The sequence below is a fragment of the Chrysoperla carnea genome, chromosome 4 (assembly GCF_905475395.1).
Source record: "Chrysoperla carnea chromosome 4, inChrCarn1.1, whole genome shotgun sequence".
In the NCBI taxonomy this organism is placed as follows: Eukaryota; Metazoa; Arthropoda; class Insecta; order Neuroptera; family Chrysopidae; genus Chrysoperla; species Chrysoperla carnea.
The window spans coordinates 3,150,389-3,171,320 of NC_058340.1; the positions used below are offsets into that span (position 1 = coordinate 3,150,389).

General features: G+C 29.5%; 1 protein-coding gene across 2 annotated transcripts in view; it reads left to right on the top strand.

The window, feature by feature from the left end:
• Window positions 1–20,932, top strand: part of LOC123299040 — a 168,618-nt gene that overhangs the window by 139,485 nt on the left and 8,201 nt on the right. For both annotated transcript variants that reach the window (XM_044881180.1, XM_044881181.1), the window contains exons 4-5: window positions 8,295–8,503; window positions 19,919–20,194. In XM_044881180.1, the coding sequence (XP_044737115.1) occupies window positions 8,295–8,503; window positions 19,919–20,194 (485 nt within the window). The remainder of the gene's footprint in view (window positions 1–8,294; window positions 8,504–19,918; window positions 20,195–20,932) is intronic.

Below are 20,932 nucleotides of genomic sequence, written 5' to 3' on the forward strand. Positions count from 1 at the left end.
CCAGACGTTCCCTGCCCTGAAAAAAGTTCAAAAAGAGGTAGAAAGAATCTCATAACACCTAAACTTGTCGCAGCTTTAGATCGATGCCAGTTAAGCATAAGAGATTCCGTTTACATTCTTCATGCGGTCATAGAAGCGCTTGGTCTGAGCAGCGATGATTTCCCTATTAACAAATCTTCGATTCAGCGAATTCGTACTCAGACGAGAAAATCCAGGGCAGAAGCAATAAAAACTGACTTTCAAAACAATATACCTGACGTAGTCACTGTCCATTGGGATGGAAAACTATTACCCGGAATGGATGTACGAAGTTCAAAAGAAGAACGTTTGCCAATTATTGCTTCAATTGACGATAGAGAACAGGTTCTTGCAGTGCCAAAACTAGAGAGTTCTTCTGGAAAACATCAAGCTAAAGCTGTATTAACTGCTCTCTTTGACTGGAACCTTCATAATAAAGTACAAATAATGTGCTGCGACACAACAGCTTCGAATACTGGCCGTTTCAATGGAGCTTGTGCTGTTTTGGAGCAGACTTTAGAAGGAGAAGAGTTTTTTGTTATTTAACTTGTTTTTTTTTCTTTCACATAAAACGCTGGATGATTTTGTACCAGAAAAGAGCAAACAATTACTATCCCGACTGCAGATCGACGACATTTTTCTTCAGGAAGATGTATCTTCCTGGGATGATAATGCTGCTTTTCTGGAAGCAAAAAAAAGAATAAGTCGTTTGAAGGTTGTAAATGACACTGCCGAAAGGGCTGTCAAATTAAAGCGTAACAAAAACAATTCTTGTTGCGCTGTGTCCAGGAACATAGAAATTTGTATCCGGACTGTAAAAAATCTACACTAAAGAGAAGTTACCCTAGCTGATTTTTATTATTTTATGTTTTTAAATAAAGATTAGTGTTTATCTTATTATATTTTAACTTTTATTCACTCAATTTGTCACATTTATATTAGTTTTACAGCAGACCGAATTATCCGGACAGAACATAATTTTTAATAAACTTTGTAGCTCGGTCGGCACGGGTTGCGATCATGCTAGAAAGATGAAATTTCATATTTGAGTATGTTTTAGCATTTATAAAAAATATAGAGGGTATGCATTTCAAATTTTGAAAAAATAAAAAAATATGTCATATAAGGGACACCCTAACATACATACATACCCTGAGTACTAAGTAGTTGAAATACTTCACTTCAATAAGAAAATTGTCTGCCGTTGTTAGATACGGTTTGCTTCACATCGCTACTATATATGTATGTGTATGTTATACAACTGCTCTTTCAATATCGAATTTGTAACTGGTAATTCAATTATATGAATTGAATCTGTAACACATCGACCGATAACATGATTTTCATTAATGGTTATCTGCTATGTATGTATATATTAAATAATATTATTAGGAAATAATTTAATTTCATTTAATGAATTTTATTACCTACCCCAAGATTTACTTTTTTTAAAGTATCTCGTGAAATATTACTCATACTGAGACAAAATGATTTGCTTATTGTTTATTTGTCAATATTTATTTTAAACTAGAGTGATGAACACCCGCTTCGCTGGATTTAAAAGTATAGATTGAAAAAGATTGCTCTCGTTTATCCCCTTTCTATAACACTCGAAATAAAGGATTGGTTTACACAGGTAAAATATATGTATGGTTTTCTATTTTTTTTAAATGTATATTAGTCGTAATTATTCATTGAGTATATCAGCAAAGATGGCCGTGGAATATTTAACAATGATTATTTTTACAGAAATGTAAAGTAATTTATGGTAATGTCAAATGACTACTTTTACAGAAATCTGTAATTTATGGTAATGTCAAATTAAATTAATTTTTAATTTTTATTTTTTATTTATATATCTTTATAAATTACATCTCATGTGTTATTCTGATGTATAAGCTATATTGCTGCACAGTTTCATTAAAAACCATTCCCTAGTTTTAGCGTGAAAGCGTAACAAACAAACAAAGATGCTTACTTTCGCATTTATAATATATATAGAGATAACCCGCGGTAATCTAGCTCGTGGGCATTCAGAAAAGCCATCGAATATTGAAAAGGCTAGTACCAGGAAAACGCAACATTGTAAAGCCGCGCGTTTTATTTTTGTCACGGAGATTACATGGCCCGTTCATTCTTCCTCTTCTTCTAGCTGGACATGTAAAAAAGATACATATGTTGTCTCGTCATTAATAATTGCATAAAAATATTCATTTGTTGAAGTGGATTCAACATGAAAGCAAGTTTGACCTTGACGATTAGTACATACAAAAATAGATCAGAAAAGTAGTTTATCGTTGTCGTTGTTCCAAAAAATTGATTGTTTAGACAAGTATAGACAAATAAGAAAAAAAAATACTAAGACAAAGCAGTGCTTTTTAGTCGTAAAAACTAACGAGTTTCTATTCAAGCATAAGTTTATTATATAAACATTTCTGCTTCACTATTACCAGTGAATACATTAAATGCTTCATTGATACTTGAACATTTTAACAATTTTTATTCTGATTGAGATTTCTTGGTTTGACCTTTCAGAAATAACGTAGACACAGAGAATGCCGTATGGAAAATCTGTAATCAAAAATACCTTGTTATTAACACTATGTTTGAATTTGTTCATCATTGGATTGTTAATTCAAAAACCTAAACTATTTAAATTAAAGATTGATTTAAATTGTAATTAAGTATGATTTTTTGGTAAATTTTAATACAGCATACTTTCAAATAAATAACCAAGTTCGGCCAAGAGGACATTATGCTCTTTTTGTCCAAGCAAATATGTTAGACCTGAAAACCTAAGAATTAGTATTAAAACGTAAATAATGATAGTTATTGTAGGGTAGGGTTTCCAAGATAGAGAAAGAATACAGAAAACGTCAGTGCACGGGTATTTGTGAAAATAACAGCAAACAACTTCACCTTTTTGGCAGTTGCACTTTTCTCTACATTGAATTTGCCAGTTACACCTCACCAATATTACTAGAACTAAAACAGACCAAAGCAGAGACCCTAGCCTCCCTTTCTACGATGAATCTTAAGTTAATTTCACTTACGTCAATTATTGTCTTATTATTGACAATTCCAATAATTTTGCAATTTAACGTTAAAGTTTGCTGCCCAGACTTTATAATTTGCAACAATGCCAATTTATTCTTTCTTGACAAATCATACCACATACATGCATAAGCCGCATGCGTAATCTGATCACTCTAAAATTTACATAAATATTATTTGTTACGTAGAATAAATATCCATAAAAATTCATTGATACAGTCTTTTCATCTTCATAAAATATTTCAGTAAGATAAAGCCACGCTTCTCTTGTCTTGATTTATACTGTTCGAATTTTTCAAAGATTGAAAAGTCTGTATAATCGATTTTTTCATATTAAATTCGACTTCTGTGAATGAAACTTAAGTAAAAATTATTTAATAAAAACACCAATAGTTACCTCATGGTCAACGATAGATCCCGTTATCGAGTAAATTATAAAATTTGCCGTGACTAATACAATGATAACAATATAAAGTAGTTTTATTATATCGCCTTCCTGGAGTCGCAAAACAATAAAATGTAAATAGTTAATAAAACTCAAAATACATGAAAAAATCATACGCCAGTCAAATTCTATTTTGGTATGTTCTTTTTTGGTATGTTATTTGGACCCCTTAGGGGAGCGTATATTTCAAATTTTCAGTTTTTTGCGTATTACGCAAGTAGCACAACTTCTTTTTGCTTGCAAAACGTAAATTTTACTCTCCTAAGGGCTCCAAAAACATACCAAAATAGTTTTTTTTTAAGATTTTACTGACGTATCAGTCTTGTACTCACAATTATTCGGATTGCAGTGAACAAACTTGAATTTATAAACGATATTGTAAAATATTCGAATATTATCGTTAAATTGAACAAATCCATAAAGTTATTCCAAAACCTATATATGGAATTTGCAAAAGGTAAATGAAATAAATAAACTACGATAAATAAAACATCACATAACAATACAAATACAATTACTCGATTAATTTCAAATGATGTTGAACTAAAAATTTTATTTCTTCAAATAATTTTTCCTCATTATCGAATTTACTTTTATCAATTGATTCAAGTTCTTCACATAAAAATCGTAATTGACTCCAAAAAGAAAAAAAAAACGTCAAGTAGTATGTTGTAAAATGTATGCAAATAAAATTCAACCACAAATTTCCGATGTATACGTAAATTACAGATATCACATATTGTGGAGATTTATTAATATTAAAAGGATACCTAAAAATATTTTAATTTTAATAATTACGACAGTCAAAATTATATTAAAAACGGACTTTGCATTGCGTTAAGTTGTGAAAAGCTGGAAATGGTATTGCATTTTGATACTTAGAAAGACTCTATCTAGCGATAGAAAAAGGAACTGCAGTTTGCAACGCCAATAGATATAATGTAATGATATAAGGATGAATATACTTATTTCAATATATTATCCTATCGCCACCCTTAAGGTATTTCTTTGACGAGACGACTTTAACTAGCATTTTGCTTATTATGTACTTCGACAAATTATTTTACCCTTTGTTGGGTTAGAAGAGTTCTTAATATTTCAAGCTTTTCTAAACAAGTTTCTGTAACTACAATTGAATAAATTTGATGGTTATTTGGAGATTGAACTTACCACATGACCAATGGCATTTCCCGGTTATTATCGCCAATATCTAATGGATATTTTACAAAGCCAAAACTACCGCTAATTAATACCACTACATAAACTTTGAACATAATACTAATATATTTATGTAATGTAGCATAATATGTATCATTTTTCGAAAAATTCAACGGCCAAAACTCATTCTTCATGATATTTACCATTTTCTTAATAAGTTTTCGTTTGGTAATTATTGTAAAAAGTCTTCCTGTTATCTACAGAAAAATGAATTTTGATAAAATTGCTACAACAAGCAGCTACAACAAAATATGCAACAATCTTTGTTCTAAATAATTCTAACTATACAAAAATTGCTATACAATAAAATATGACGACATTGCAATATTTTTGACAAATAAATTGCACAGATTCATACCATACAGAGACAAATATCCGTAAGCGAAAGTACACGAACAAGCCCGAAAATTTACGAAGGTGATATTTTTTTGCTCACATCTCGTGATAAGAGAAATAGCGAATATTCACTATTAGAGAAGTAGGTTTAAGAATAGAGGGTATTTTGAAGGATATTTCACCTTATATTAGAGTGGCGAGTAGCATTTGCGCAAGTTATATCTAGTTAAGTAGTCTTTGATACATTGTTAATTTTTACGTACCGATGTTAGAGCCACTCCTGAGATAAGACAATTCATAGCATATTCAAGATCCAACCAATGATGATATAAATATGTGCAATGAAAAATTATTAATGAAAGCCATATTGGTATTACAATGCAGTATAAAAATATCAAATCCAGAATACCCGGATCAACACCCAAACAGCTTATTTTGGCTAGAATTTCTATTGGTCGTAGAAATACTGATAATCGCTTATTATGCTCGGCTGAAAATTATTTATAAAAGAATAGTTTTAATTTCAACTTCGTTGAAATAATATTTCTACGAAAAAGTTAGTCGAGATATAGTCTTTTACTCGTAAGTAAGTTTTGTCAGACACATTTTCACAAAAACTTCTCACATTTATAATTTCTAGTCATACGGAAGTTGATAAACGCTATACGATTTTCGCATTCGACTTATATTGAATCTGTGAAGTTTTCGAAAAAAGGTAGTTATATCTGTATGAAAAATATTGTACGATTTAAAACCAGCTATATCAATTTTTCAAACTTTTCGAATTGATTGTAGATGAAAATTTTAGATATGCATAACTAGTTATTAAAATAAATACCACGATACTCGAAATAAAATTGTATCTTACGAAATTCTATTTAAAAAATACAATTAAAAACATACAACAGACTTACAGGTCTCTAAATATGGATATTTCGATTGCAACGCAATCATCGTCAGTAGCAAAATTTATTCATATAACACATTACAAACATTTTACACAAAATTAAAAAATTAAAAATAAATAAGCAAAACATTACCAACAATTACAGTAACTATTTACAAAAATTAAAATACAAAAATTATCACAAGTTTGAAGAAAAAAATTTCTCAAGCCCACCAAACTTTTTGTAAGCATTTCACAACAAATTATTTAGTGGGTTTAACCCACTGCAATCTAAATATCGATATTAAGCGACATGAAGGTATGTCTGTTGTATGTTTTTAATTGTATTTTTTAAATAGAATTTCTGAATATACAATTTTATTTCGAGTATCGTGGTATTTATTTCAATAACTATGTCTCAACTCGAAGTCAATAAAAATTCATCCTTATATGCATGTCATTTCATGATGACAATTTAAGAAAAATTAAAAAAAAACTTACCATAGTCAAACATTTTCAACTTTTCCATGTTCAATAATATGTAAAGAAAAATTCTTTCCCTAAAATAAATTTAGTTTTCAAACAGCAAGCAATTACTGTAATTTTAACTTTAATTACTTTTAAATCCACTTTATAAATATTATAAAGTCGATATTACTTTCAACCTTTAATTATTCATAGACATAATAATTTTGTGTTTTTAATTTTTTTAGTTCTTACTAATTACGTCAATTTAACACCATCAATTAAAACAATTTCTTTTTTTTTTTAATGTAGACAGTTAGTTATCTAGTCCGAAACTAGTTCACTTGTAGCTTAAATTTCATTGTTCAATTTAATTCGTTCGATCTCTAATTCTTTTTAAATCCTATAAATATTGAAGCGAAATTTCTAGAATTGTTTTTGTCTGCCCTTTCGAGGTTTGCCGTATGCGGTAGTAGAAGGCTATTTACAACAGAATACGTCGGGAATATGACAAGAAGTTTGATACTGTTGAAACTGTTGGAAAAGTTTTGTTTCTCCAACTGCACTCCATTTCTAAATCTTGTTAGCAGTCCGTTGACAGTTGGCAACTCCCTGCCATTCTGTCTACGTTTTCTGTTGGTAATAATTTTCTTTTAATTAACTACATTTTCAGAAATGCATACTCCTTTTACACTTTCGCATTTTTATCGAACCTCGAAAAGACGTGGAAAACTTGCAGGACAAAGTCGAATTTAAGTATCCCACAGGTTTTTTTGAGATATCTCACTTTCAACAATAACTCCTAGAAATTTAGCAATCACACATGATTTTAAAAGAGAAAAGAAAGGCAAATTTAAATAGTAGTTAAATAAGCTGATGTTTAGTCAATTAAAAATTCTGTTTATGTCTAGCATAACCTTTTTAACTATTAGCATATAATCATTCAGGAATAAAATAAACGGTAAATAAATACTGAAGTAATTAACTGTAGATAGCCTTTAATTTAAGTAAAGTCGGTGACACACTTAAAGCTCAGTTTTATTAACTAAGCTTTTTGTAACGACTTCTCAGGAGTAAAGTAGAAATCACAAAAACTGTAAGACTTTTAATAAAAATGTAGGAATACTTTTCAAAGGAATTTTTGTAATTGCGAAATATCGAGTTGTCCACTTTACCTTTTGCATTTTTTTTATAAGTATGATAGTGAAAATTTTCGATTATCAAGTTTCAATTGAAAAAACTATTTACATTATCCCTGAATCCATCAGGATTACAAGGTATAAATGTCTTAACATTTCGGAATCCAGGACCAGCCATTGAATCTTTATAAAAAATGTTAAACTTTGGCTCCTCCAAGGAGCCACGCCTTCTTGGGAGAAGAAAAACTTTTGTTATCATTATAACTCCGTCAGTTTTCATGCAAGTGACTGGAAACTTTTTTCATTTTCATAGTTTTTTGTAGTACTTTAGAAAATGTAGAATATACTTTTTTCAAAAACGTCAAATTTTTCAATTATTTGTCGTTAAATACGAATTTCAATCGCAAATAATTCGGAAAGTATTGACATTTTGAAATATGTTTCAATGACAATTTTTGCTTATATTTCATTCCTATATCGATTCCAGTTGGCATTTTCAGTATAAATTTTTCCACATTCCAGAAGAGGTGGCTCCCACCCCCAAAGATCGCCCTTTTTGCTTTTAACTTCTTTAAAGGAGTTTTAAACAATGAAGTTGAACAGTTTTTACTGACTGTCTTTGGATTCCGAGGTACAAATCTTACAGCTCTCCACTAGTGCTCACAATTAGCTTTATTAATTGACTATTTCAGATGAATATAATAATTAAATATAAAATATATTTCTATTACAGAAGTAAGATGTTTACGAGGCATGAGAATTCGTGCACCATCAACAGTTTTGAGTGGTCAACCAATAAACTTGGCGTGTGAATATGATTTAATGCGAACACCACTATATTCAATAAAATGGTATCATGATGAACAAGAATTTTTCCGATTTGTACCAAAAGAAGATCCGCCTGGTCAAGCTTTTATTGTAGATCCAGCAATTATTGTCGATGTGAGTATTTCAACGAGTTTCAATAATATTTAGATGATTTTTTTTAACGTGTTAAATTATTTTTTGCACAAATTAACACACTTGTTGAATGAAAGTGATATTTAAAATACTTCAAAGAGAAACTTGGTGGCACGTATGGCAGCACCTTTTAGCTCATTAATAAGCCGGATATGAATGTTCTACCTAATTTAGTATGAAACACAAGTCCATTTGCATTAAAATTCAAAATCAATATTGTTTATCTCGAAATCCTTAAAGATTAAGGGGGGGGTCACTTTATTACAAAAGAAACTGAGACTAAAATAAATAGGGAATTCCATTTGCAATAACGATTTTAGGATCAACTTTCTGTATAACCGGAAGTGTAACAAATCTTAAAATATTTTAGGCGGATATATCCCAAGTTATGGTGGAATACCAATTTTTAAATTTCTATTTTGTCTGGTTCTCCAGAAACTACTAATGGGCGGTCACCTTGGGGCACCCTGTATTTCACCACAAATAAGAAAGAAAAACCAACACTCAAGGCTTCTAGTGATGAAGTTCTTCCTCATCTAGTGATGAGGAGGAACCAGTCAGCAACAGTCTGATATTTCTTGCTGCTTTTGGTACACAATCCTCTTCGAATCCACCATACACAAGATAAAATCCCATCAGAATGACACAAAAGACACTCAAACACAATCACTACCTTCATTTTACTAATTATAAGTAAAAAATGAGGTTAAATTATAAATAAAACTTAGCATTTATTTTTGATAAGATTTCGAAACTTATAAAATTGTGTAATAAAGTGAAAATAGAACATAGTGCATGAGTGAGGTACTTTCTAGAAAATATTACTTAGGAAGTAAGTACGTTATTAGACGCAGAGCATAATATTTTGTGTCAAAAAGCGTGTAATTGGATAATACAAAATATTCTTAACTATATTTTATATAAAATTTAATGTAAATATACAACAAGTTGCTCTCAAACGATATACAATCATGTTATACGGAACATATAATTTAATATAACCATTGATGTTTATAGTAAATCATTTTGTCATAACGCTACAAGGTAACAATTTTACCCTATATTGTATTAGCCTGGATAAGGTCAGGACAATAGGTTATAAGAGAAATAGGTTTTTCGTTAAAAAAAATAAACGAATATGAATTAACCTCTTTTATTCGAAACTGGAAGCAAAAAACATTTTTAATCAGTTATTATTAACGAAGAAATGGTTATCTAAAAGTGCTTCTTTCTGATTATAAAATCATTTTATTGCAATACGATTTTTGTTGTACCATGTTTTGTGGGATTGTAAAAGTGCACGGAAATCTTAAAAAACGCAGTTAAGTTCAAAATATTTGTCATAAGAATGGAGAAAGAGTGGCTGAGAATTTGACTTCTTCAATAGGCACTTTCTTAGCACTAACTCAACTTAAGCAATTATTTTCAATCCTTTAGTTTTATTTTTGATAGGTTTTAGAGGCGCGAAAATTCTCAAAAATCCATGATATTTCGACATAAAAGAGAGGATAGAGGTGCTGGAAGTTTACTCTTCAATAAGATACTTCATTTATACGAACCCAACCTGCATACTGATTTTCAATCTTATTGCTCAATTAGGAGGGACTTTTAAGAGAGAGAAAATTTATACAATATGAACTCATTGTTACAAATCACTGAAGTTAAATAAACAAAATCAATATTTCTGTGAAAGAGATTGATTTTAATTTAAAGTCATGCATTTTATAGATGGAAAATAAAATTGTACTTATGTTAGTTGGAATATATAATCGTGTAAATAAAGCGAATCGATGAATTAGAAGAAAATTTCTTTGCGTTTGTTTCAAAGCAGTTGATTACTATGATCGCATATCCATCATCATCAGAAAGTTTGAAATAAGCTTATTAATCATTTCCATATATAAATACCATTTTTTTGGTATGCAGATATACCAAGCATCGGAAGCGCAATTGGTTAAGCTGTAGATTTAGGACACTTATTCAAATCGGACATGAAGAAATTTAATTTTTGTTTTTAAATAAACCTATTAGCAGGTATAAACTTCTTATTTTTTTACCTGTTCATGTGGTTGTGACATCAGTATTTTGTTATAATATTTATAAATGGTAGAACTAATCAAAAAAAGACCGTTTAAAACTGCGTTGCATTTCAAAACAACAATATTTGAATTTTGTTAGACAGTATATTACATTCATACAAACAACTAATGCTTTTGTGTCAACTTCACCACTCACATAGTAGTTGTATCACATTCGTGACACCATTCGCCAAATTTGATATCGCGATGAAGTTGAGACAACCTCATATCGGTTGGTAATAAACATTTTTTTTCAGTTTAGTATTTTGCCATCTAGTTAAGAACATCCGTGAATACTAAAAGCAAGCTACACTTACGTATCGTTTGTAATAAAAAGAAACATTTTTACTTTAAAATACAAAATAGCTACAACTTTAAAATGAAAATAAGTTCTTACAATTTAATAATATCTTAAAACAATTTAAATAAAATGCTGTATCTATACCTACACAAATCCAACTATCTATCCATATTTTTATTTTTATTTTTTTTATTTTTTTTGTTCTTGTTTTAGTACACCATTGTATGTAAGAGAAAAAAAGAATCTTTTCTTCTTCCATTCAATTTCATTGCAATACAAACACATATTTTTTTCTACTCTAATGAAACTATACGCGTTTAATGTTGGATGTTACTACATAAATTTTATGTAAATTCAATTATCGTGGATTTTTCATATAGAAACTCAAGTACTATTCTGTACAAAAATATTTTTCAATTGAGACATTATATTTATCTACTGTTTCATTTGTAATCTCTCTCTTTATAAAAAAAAAAGGTTATGTTCGTTTATGTACTGCTTATGGACTCAAAAAGTTCTGCATCGATTGAGCTTTAATTTTTACACAATATACAAACTCCTTCGAGGACCCTCCTTTATATATATTTAACTCTCAGGGTATGTAAGAGTGGGACATGGAAGGGAGGATGTTAGGAAATTTTGTATAAGAAAAACCCATGTAAATAATTTTATAGACAAATACAGATCAACGTTTGCCTAAATATCGTATTACTAGAGTTTTTTTAATTTAAATTGATTTATAATATTTACAAGAGATAATTCTAATTTTTATTCTCACAAGCAGTATGTTAGGAATATCTCTTATTTTATGTATATAGTTTGTATAGCAGATTGCCTAGTATAATTGGATACAAAAATAAAAATTCAAACGTGAAGTAAATTTTGTGATTTGAGATAACGAGAGAGCGAACATTTCTTAATCGTAGATGGCGTGATGCGCTTGTCGCTCATTCGAAAACTATTCTAGTCGAAATTGGCGCTTTCAAGTAAACGTAAAAGTGACTTTTTAACCCAGCGCCACTTGCCACTGGACTTGCTACAGCGCCACTTACAGACTATTTTTTAACAATTTTGTCGCTTTGTAACAGAAACTAAAACTTAGTCAATCGATTGAGGTTACCATGAATTTTGAGAAAATGCAAAAATCATTTTATAACAGTCAATTTGTATTTTTTGTCAAAATTGTATGTTTTATCATTTAAAAAAATTGAGTTGTGAAAGTTATCAGAAGTTAAAAAAAACAGAGATAATTTAAAGTAAATATTGGGTTGACTACCAAACCAAGAGTATGTCTTTTTTAAACTAATACCACAGTTATTTCATATAGTAAAAACTAAAAGTAGCTATAAAATTAATTTATTTAAAGAATCATATAAGTATTTGACTGCTAAAAGTAATACCTTAAATTTTCAGAAAAATATCTTGTAAATAAATAAAGTAAGCGCTACATTTACAATGTACCAAGGTACGAAAGGAATATAGTTCCTACCGAATGGCCCACGACACTTCTCGATTGATTTTTTTTTATAAAACTAAAAAACTGGGGTTTTTATTATTTTGTCTTGATAGTATTTTCCCACTCGTAGGTACTTGTCAACGAGTTGGTTTTTTTGAAGATTGATAATTTATTTATTAACATTTCTGACAAGTTTCCATTAAGTAGTACAAGTACATGCTAGTACATTACTAGATTAAGATTTATATCCACTTTCATAAGTATTCAAAGGTATTAATATTATACACTAAAATGTGTATGTTTAAATTCATGATGACGTGATAAACGAACGGAGGATTTAAAAGCAAAACGTCACATCCCTAATATGAAAAGTCAATATGAAATGAAATGTTGTTTTAATCTCAGATTACATTTTGTATACATATTCAACTATTCACCTATGTCAAAGGTAAATCATCCGTTCAAAATTACTTGATAATATACTCTCTTCAGATGTAGATACAGACAGAAGTAATGTATTAAAAGGAGCTTTGTAAAATGTTGAATCTGATGTGTATGAAATGAATAATTTTGGAACTAAGAACTGTGCAAGCGGTACCTTAGTATTACTCTACCAAGTTTATTATTACTCTAGCAAGTTCTTGTCTGTCCTACTCTTATCTTCGTTATTCTTTAAGCAAATTCCATTCACCCCTCATTTTAAAGCTTAATATGTCTAGATTTGACGAAAACATATTCACGGTATAAAAATGCATCGCTAAGGAAAAAACACGCTAGGCAAATTCTTTGAATGACAAAATAGCATAAATTTAAATAAGTTTATAAAGTTTATTAGGCAAACATGTTAATTTTTACAGATGCTCTCCTAATACTCTAAACACATAAAATACTTTTTAATACATGTTCTATTAATATTTATTTAAGGATTTTAGACTTTTTTCACCATTTTTCTACGAAATTATTTGTTTGTTGTGTTTTTCTACGAGTACAGGGTAGCCACGGATTACGGTAATTATGGGAGCAGAAATCCACAAGAGTCGAGCTAGTTATTATTACTACTCCAGTAACCGAGAATTAAACCTCGAAAAGCTTTCTTACACCTCCGATTGACTTGAAAATTTGACGATAAAAAATTAGGTCTCAAGAAACAATATATAATGTTGAGTTGAGAAACTCGCATTTTGCGAGGGGATGGTAACCACTCCTCCTAGGGAGTGAAAAAGTATCGGTTGAAAATCACAATGGAAATCGAAAGAGGAATAGAAGTATATTTTGAAAAGTCATTACTTTCCGAGTTATTGGCGATTGAAATTCGGAGTATTTATCGTCATATAACTGACAAATTTGACTTTTTTTGAAAAAAGTATACCGTACACTTTTTAGAGTATTATAAAAACTCTGAAAATGAAAAAATTAAAGTCATTTTCATGAGAATTAAGGGATACTAATACTGATTACTAATCCTTCATTTCTATTTTTTTGTAATTGTGATTATAACTAAATTCAAACCACTTTTTTGGCTTAAATATTTTACGAACTCTCTTTAAACATACAAATGTTTATGTATATTTAAATGAAACTGGATTTATAGGAACATCTTTCATATTAGAGACCATATATCTAAGTTATATCCGGTCCCTCATTCATATCATTCCGGAAAAGATACTTACCATTGAATCGATGTTTCAATTTATGTGTGTTCAAAAATAAATGATATAAAAACCTTTTTTAAGAAGTAATAGTCTTTTTTTTTTGTAGGGAAATGTCTTATTTTTTTTCAAATAAGTTATGTTAATGAATTTTCTTTTCAATTTAGAAAAATGATTCTTTCTTCATAAATTTTTTATATTATAGATAATAAAATATCTTTCTTTTAAGGATACGAAATTATTTCATAAAATACCTTCAATTGCTGTAATTTATAACTTTTGTTTTCAATAACATTAATCTTTAGATTTTACGAAATTTTTACGTTTATTTACAACGATAAATGCTACAGAACTCTACAAATCCCAATTATGTTTTAGTTCCCGAGGCTCACAATTTTATCGAACAACGCTTTATGTATTTATCAGTGTATTTATGTGGATATATACTTTCATCTTCCACTATAGTAGCCTGACAAAGGTTATAATGATATTTGATATTGTAAAAATTGACATAAGTTTATGAAAAATCAGAATGCAAATTTATATATTAGTACTCCAAATATTTCTTAATAGTACGAATAAAACAGTAACTTTGTCATTTTAAAGTACGGGGTAGTCTGCATCAAATCCGGTAGTTCCAATTTTTTGCAGACTTGTTTCCGGTGTTGGTCTTATGAATAATCCAAGTTTATGCCTTCGAGAAACGAAAAACGATAAATCCGTGAAAATTTTCGTTTTTTCGATTATAACCCTAAAGGACTAGTTTTCTTATGCAACGTTTTTAAAGTAGACTAAATTTGCTATAATATAAGACGAGAATAGAGTCTGTAGACAGACCCAATACTTTCCGAGATAAAGCCTTTCAAAATTCATCGACGTAAATCTCTTTCGGGGAGAAATTACCACTTTTAATTTTAATATAATAAAATAATGATGGGCTTTTATGACTCAAAACCAGAATATTTAAGTATAATTGTACATCAATTTTAATTTTTATTAAATTTCAAAATTTATTTTTCACTAACGAAATAAAGTACCCTATTGTAGACATGTATAAATGGATGAATCACTACATAGTATAAAACAAAGTCGCTTTTTCTGTCCCTATGTCCCTATGTCCCTATGTCCCTATGTCCATTTGTACGCTTAAATCTTTGAAACTACGCAACGGATTTTGATGCTTAATAGATAGAGTGATTCAAGAGGAAGGTTTTAATGTATAATACATTCATATTATAGTAGAGTAAGGGGTTGAAATAGGGGTTGAAAGGGATATGCTTCAAAAACTAAAAAAGTTGTACCTAAAATACCTAAGTGGGTATCCCACGCAAGGAAATGTGGAGGGAGGGGTGCAAGTGGGGATGTTGCCCAGCAAAGCGGGTAGTTCACAGCTAGTATATAATATTGCATACTATTGATAGTAAATAGACATTACATTTTCAATCAATGTCCAAACTAATTAAATCTATTCAAAGATACATTTACAACCTATACACGTGTATTTGATTTTTGTGATAGGTAGCTGTAGGTAGTTAGTTAGTTAATAATTAAATTTAAATTAACTTTTACCATTATATAATGCATGTTACTAGAATGGTATGGTATTACACACATGTATTCTTAGAATTTACGTTCCATAATAATCAGATCTAATACTGAAATAAATTGCAACGTCAATTATACACAGACAATTCGTTACAAAAAGGCCTTCATAAATACAGGGAATTCTTTCTTATGAATGATTAAAAATAAAGGTGTCAATTCTGAGATATTCCATTAGGTTGTTTCAAAAGTTTTGTGCGTTTTTATGAGTCCACTTTAGACTGTAATATCTCAGTGAATACTTATTCAATTTAATAAAAATAAGCGCCATTTTGTCAACGTAACACAAGTCAATGAGTTTCGTCAGCATGAAAATTGGGTGCTCGGGATTCGATGAAGTTGACGAAAGCAGTTTTTTCCTGGTCTAGATTGGCGAAGGTTGTACCGGTGAAAAAGTTTTCGAAGTGAGACCGAAATTCAACGCTCACTTCGTTTAATTTTTGGACGGTGCTTTGAAAAACATTCGGACGGGCGTTGTCGTGAAGCAGGATCGAACTTTTTCTGTTGACCAGTACCGGTTGCTGTTTACGCAATTTTCGGTACATTTCGTCGATTTCCTCGCAAAAGGACTGTGATTGCGGTTGCAGAAGGTTATAGTGAATCACTTTTCGAGGTTTTGGATAATTTCAATACATTTTAAACCATCAAAAGCCGAATGTGAGCTGACGCTGACGTGGATTGAATTTTACTAGAAAGGCTAGAATATCGCTAAATTAACTTTACTGTGCATCATATACGTGTTCACATACAAGTTCTTTCAAATAATATATAGCATTTATTATTCACTTTGTATAATATTATACAAGAAAACAATTTTGATAAAATATAAATTTATTTACAAATTAAAACTACATTTAGTGTACACTTCTTTGTATGTTTACAAAAATAATAATAATAAAACCAAAAAATATATTTTACATAAAACTGGCACTCTTTTAGTAACAGTACTTTTATTTAAATTTGTTGTTGTTGTTTACGAAATATATACGTATGGTTATTAAGCCATACTAAAACGGATATATTAATACTGTAGTGCAGCAGCTTGCCATTATTTAATGGATTAGGAATTATGTTGTTGAATGAAAAAAAAACATAATCAATTTTTGTATTTTATTTCAATTTATTATTATAAATAATAATGAACTTCTCTGAGAAAACTTCTATAAAGCCATGTATTATTAAATATAAATTAAAACAAGTGTGAACAAACAATTGACTGAGTTAATTGTTGAAATACCATGGCAATACCATGTCAGTGTTGATTTCTTTATCACATTATACATACAAACATGTGACACATACATAACTGATGTTCAAGTATAGTGCCTACAATAAAATTTCCGCCTAATTGGCCCCCACACGGATAAACGGTGATGTTTACGAAAAAATGTTTCAATCAAAAGTTGTTTATTTTTTTATAAGGAACATTTTTTACATTTAAACTTTTGTTCTATCTCTAACGGTTTACAAGATGTGTCGTAGGGACCCAAGACCCAATTGACCTATGATGCTCATTTACGAACTCGACCTCACTTTTTACGTCCTGAGAACGCTGTAAAAATTTCAGCTCGATATCTTTTTTAGTTTTTGAGTTATCGTGTCCACAGACGGACGGACGGACAACCGGAAATGGACTAATTAGGTGATTCTATGAACACCTATACCAAAATTTTTTTCGTAGCATCAATATTTTTAAGCGTTACAAACTTGGGACGAAACTTAATATACTATGTATATTTCATATATACATGGTATAATAAGTAAAATATAAAAAAAAATTTACAGATTACAAATGTTATTTAGGTATAAATGCCTATCCTTATATATTATAAATGTGAAAGTAAGGATGTTTGCTTGTTTGTTTGTTACGGTTTCACGCAAAAATGAATGGATTGAGATGAAATATAACAAAAATATATCTTATACATTAGATATATATATTGCTGTGTAAAGCAATCTCTACCATTATTTCGAATGTTATGGGAAGGGGATAAGTGAAAGCAAGGAAGGTGAATTCTATACTGAGATGGTCTTTACCAATCTTTACTTTCAAACCCAACGAAGCGGGTGAGTATCAAGCTAGCATTTTATAAATTTGACAGGTTGGTTGTTTATTTGTTAGGCGTTCTCGAAAAAACTACTGAATGGATTTGAATGAAACATGACAATAATATAACTCATATATCAGAATAACACATGAGCTATAATTTAAAAAGATGTAATTTTATTTTTTGACATTTCATAAAACAGGCTGAAGGAGATAAAATTTATGGACATTTGTTCAACCAAGGTTATACTTTTTACGTTTTACGTTTCAAACTTTATCAACTGACCAACTTTATAATAAAGACAATTGCTTCAAGGAAAAGTAGTACGATACAATAACAAAGAATGTACTATGCGGGGAATGAGACCAATTAAAAAAAAGTAGCTACTGTACTATTAGTCCTTGGCATTAGCTATTTCAATAATGTTATGTTATAAACGAATGGAGACTGAGACATTTTAAAACGATCTTGAATGGTACCAGTAATGTATTAAAGGTTTACATAATATTTATTTTTATAAAGTCATTTAATCAGTATATGTTTTGTATATATTATAAGTTGAATCTCAAAACAATAAGCATATACCCAAATGGTCGCACAAAAGCTTCATCAGTGTTAGTTAGTTAGTTAGTAAGGTTTTTTATTATTATAATAATATGGTAGACTGTTTTGGATTATAATATCACAAATATTCTCTATGTCATTAAAAACGTACGAATTAAAACATTCTAAGTGTTGCTATTATAACATAACATATGATGAGTACATTTAGAATGTTTTAACTGGTGTGATTTTTATGAAACCAAGTATATAGACTATTATTATATGGTACATACCAAGGTATATTATTTGATAATAAAACTGTAATAACCATTTTATTTCATATAAAATAATATGTTGGTACAGTTTGTCTCGATGTGTTGTTTATGTTCTTTGGTCTTGAAATTAATGTTTAATATTATTGATCTAGCAAAAGCAAGGAAGTCACAGTCGGTGATGTACCAGATTTCTTTGTCAATAAAAAATGAGCAATTGGTTTTGTACCATTGATGGATATAAACCGGGTATTTCACATAAGCTAGGCAAAGGAGTTTTTTTAAGGAGTCATAAGATAACATGAAACTATATTTTTATACCATGTATATATGAAATAAATATATCATAGTATATTAAGTTTAGTTTCAAGTTTGTAACGCTTAAAAATATTGATGCTACGAAAACAATTTTGTTATAGGTGTTCATAATTAGTCCTAATTAGTCCATTTCCGGTTGTCCGTCCGTCCGTCCGTCTGTGGACACGATAACTCAAAAACGAAAAAAGATATCGAGCTGAAATTTTTACAGCGTACTAAGGACGTAAAAGGTGAAACATTTTTTTGTAAACATCACTGTTTACCCGTGAGGGCCCCAATTAGGCGGAAATTTTATAATATGTACTATACTTGATTATCAGTTATGTATGTGTCACATGTATGTATGTGTTATGTGATAAAGAAATCAACACTGACTATGCATGGTATTTCAACAATTAACTCAGTCAATTGTTTGTTTTCACTTGTTTTTAATATATATTTTCATGCGCCACACTGTAAACAAAGTAGGTATGCATATAAAATAACAGTACATTCAAAAAGAAATCTTCTCATACGTTAGTAATTCTTTTTCTCTAAGCTTAGCTTTTATCTATAAAAATTATTTCACAATATTCTACATATATCTAGTTTTAGGTATCATCCTACGGTTTTATCTCTTTTTGAATATATACTTCTGTATACACAATTTTGAACTTAATAGAAAGTTTCTGAATACTATGTTCAGAATTAGTAATATTTTCAACATTTAAAGGTCGAAAGATTCTCCGAAACTATCTGTCCTGTTTTAAAACTGGCTTGATCTCAATTTATTTCAAATTTAACAGTTTTTGTCGAAAAACCAGTCCTTCCAAGTCAAAATCGGCAAAAACTTAAATAAGATAAAAAAACAAACACACCTGATTTGATGCAACGTTAAACGCCTTTTCATGTTTAATTTGATTGGTTCAATAGCTGATATAATTTTATACTCCGGGCTCAAAAAGAAACTTGCTAACCAACCTGTGTACACAAATTTAAGATTGCAAACTGAGGTTGTATTACGTTCACATAGAATTTTTTATCTATTTTTTTTTTTCAGTGTTATATTATTAACATTTACTCATTTACTACTATTTTCTACACAAACACAGATTGATCTATAAAAGTTTGTTTTTTTTGCTTTTTTTCAGATTGAAAAATCAAATGCACATGAAGTACACATTCCAACATCACAACGCTCCTTATCTGGCACATATAAATGTGAAGTAACAGCCGATGCTCCACTATTTCATACAGATATCAAAAGTGCAAATATCAATGTTTTTGAGATAATACCAACAAATGGTGTACCTGAAGTATATACTGACCACAATGATGTTGCTCCTGGCCAAACAGTTCATTTCACATGCAGAACACCATTATTCAATATACAACCAAATATCACATGGTATATACAAAATGAAAAAGTAAGTACTTACCTGGTATCTATCTATTACATAAAGTTTGTTTACTATTTCAGAAAGATTTAGTTATTCAATTATTATATTTTCAAGCAATGAATCGGACGTAAGAAACAGGCATATTTTTAATACGAAATCAGGAAATCTTCACGTTTTTGTCCATGGATAACTAAGTAACTATCCTTGAAATTTTTTTTATTTTGCATTAAAAAAAGTCATGCTTTATAAAAAAATTTGCTTATTCTGAAAAGTATGTTTTCATATTTAAAACTTCCAAATAATGTACAAGGTAGCCAAAAATTTGGATTTTTCTTTTTGTTAGATTACCCTTTTCTATAAGCAGACAAAATCATCACCCCATACAAAATATCAGAAGATCTGTGTACTTTAATTAAAACATATTTTTTATTTGAACAAAAGTTGTAATTACTAAAAATCGTAAAAAAGAAAATGAACATGTTTTCCTCCTACCATAACACATTTTTCAACCAAAACCTTAAAATTTATAAACTTTAAGCATTTAGATTACAAACTTTTTGTTTAAGATAGCCCCTCAAAAAAAAGTCTAGGGGTGTACTTTTCTGTGGACTGTGTATTATTAATTATTAAGAAAATAATGTTCTCAAATAAAGCAACATTCACTAAGAATGAAACAGTCAAGGTTGGAGAGATATTCTTGAGATTTTGTATTAGAGTCATAATTATTTATTTTGAGCAACTTTTCTTAGTAACATTTTGTCAACT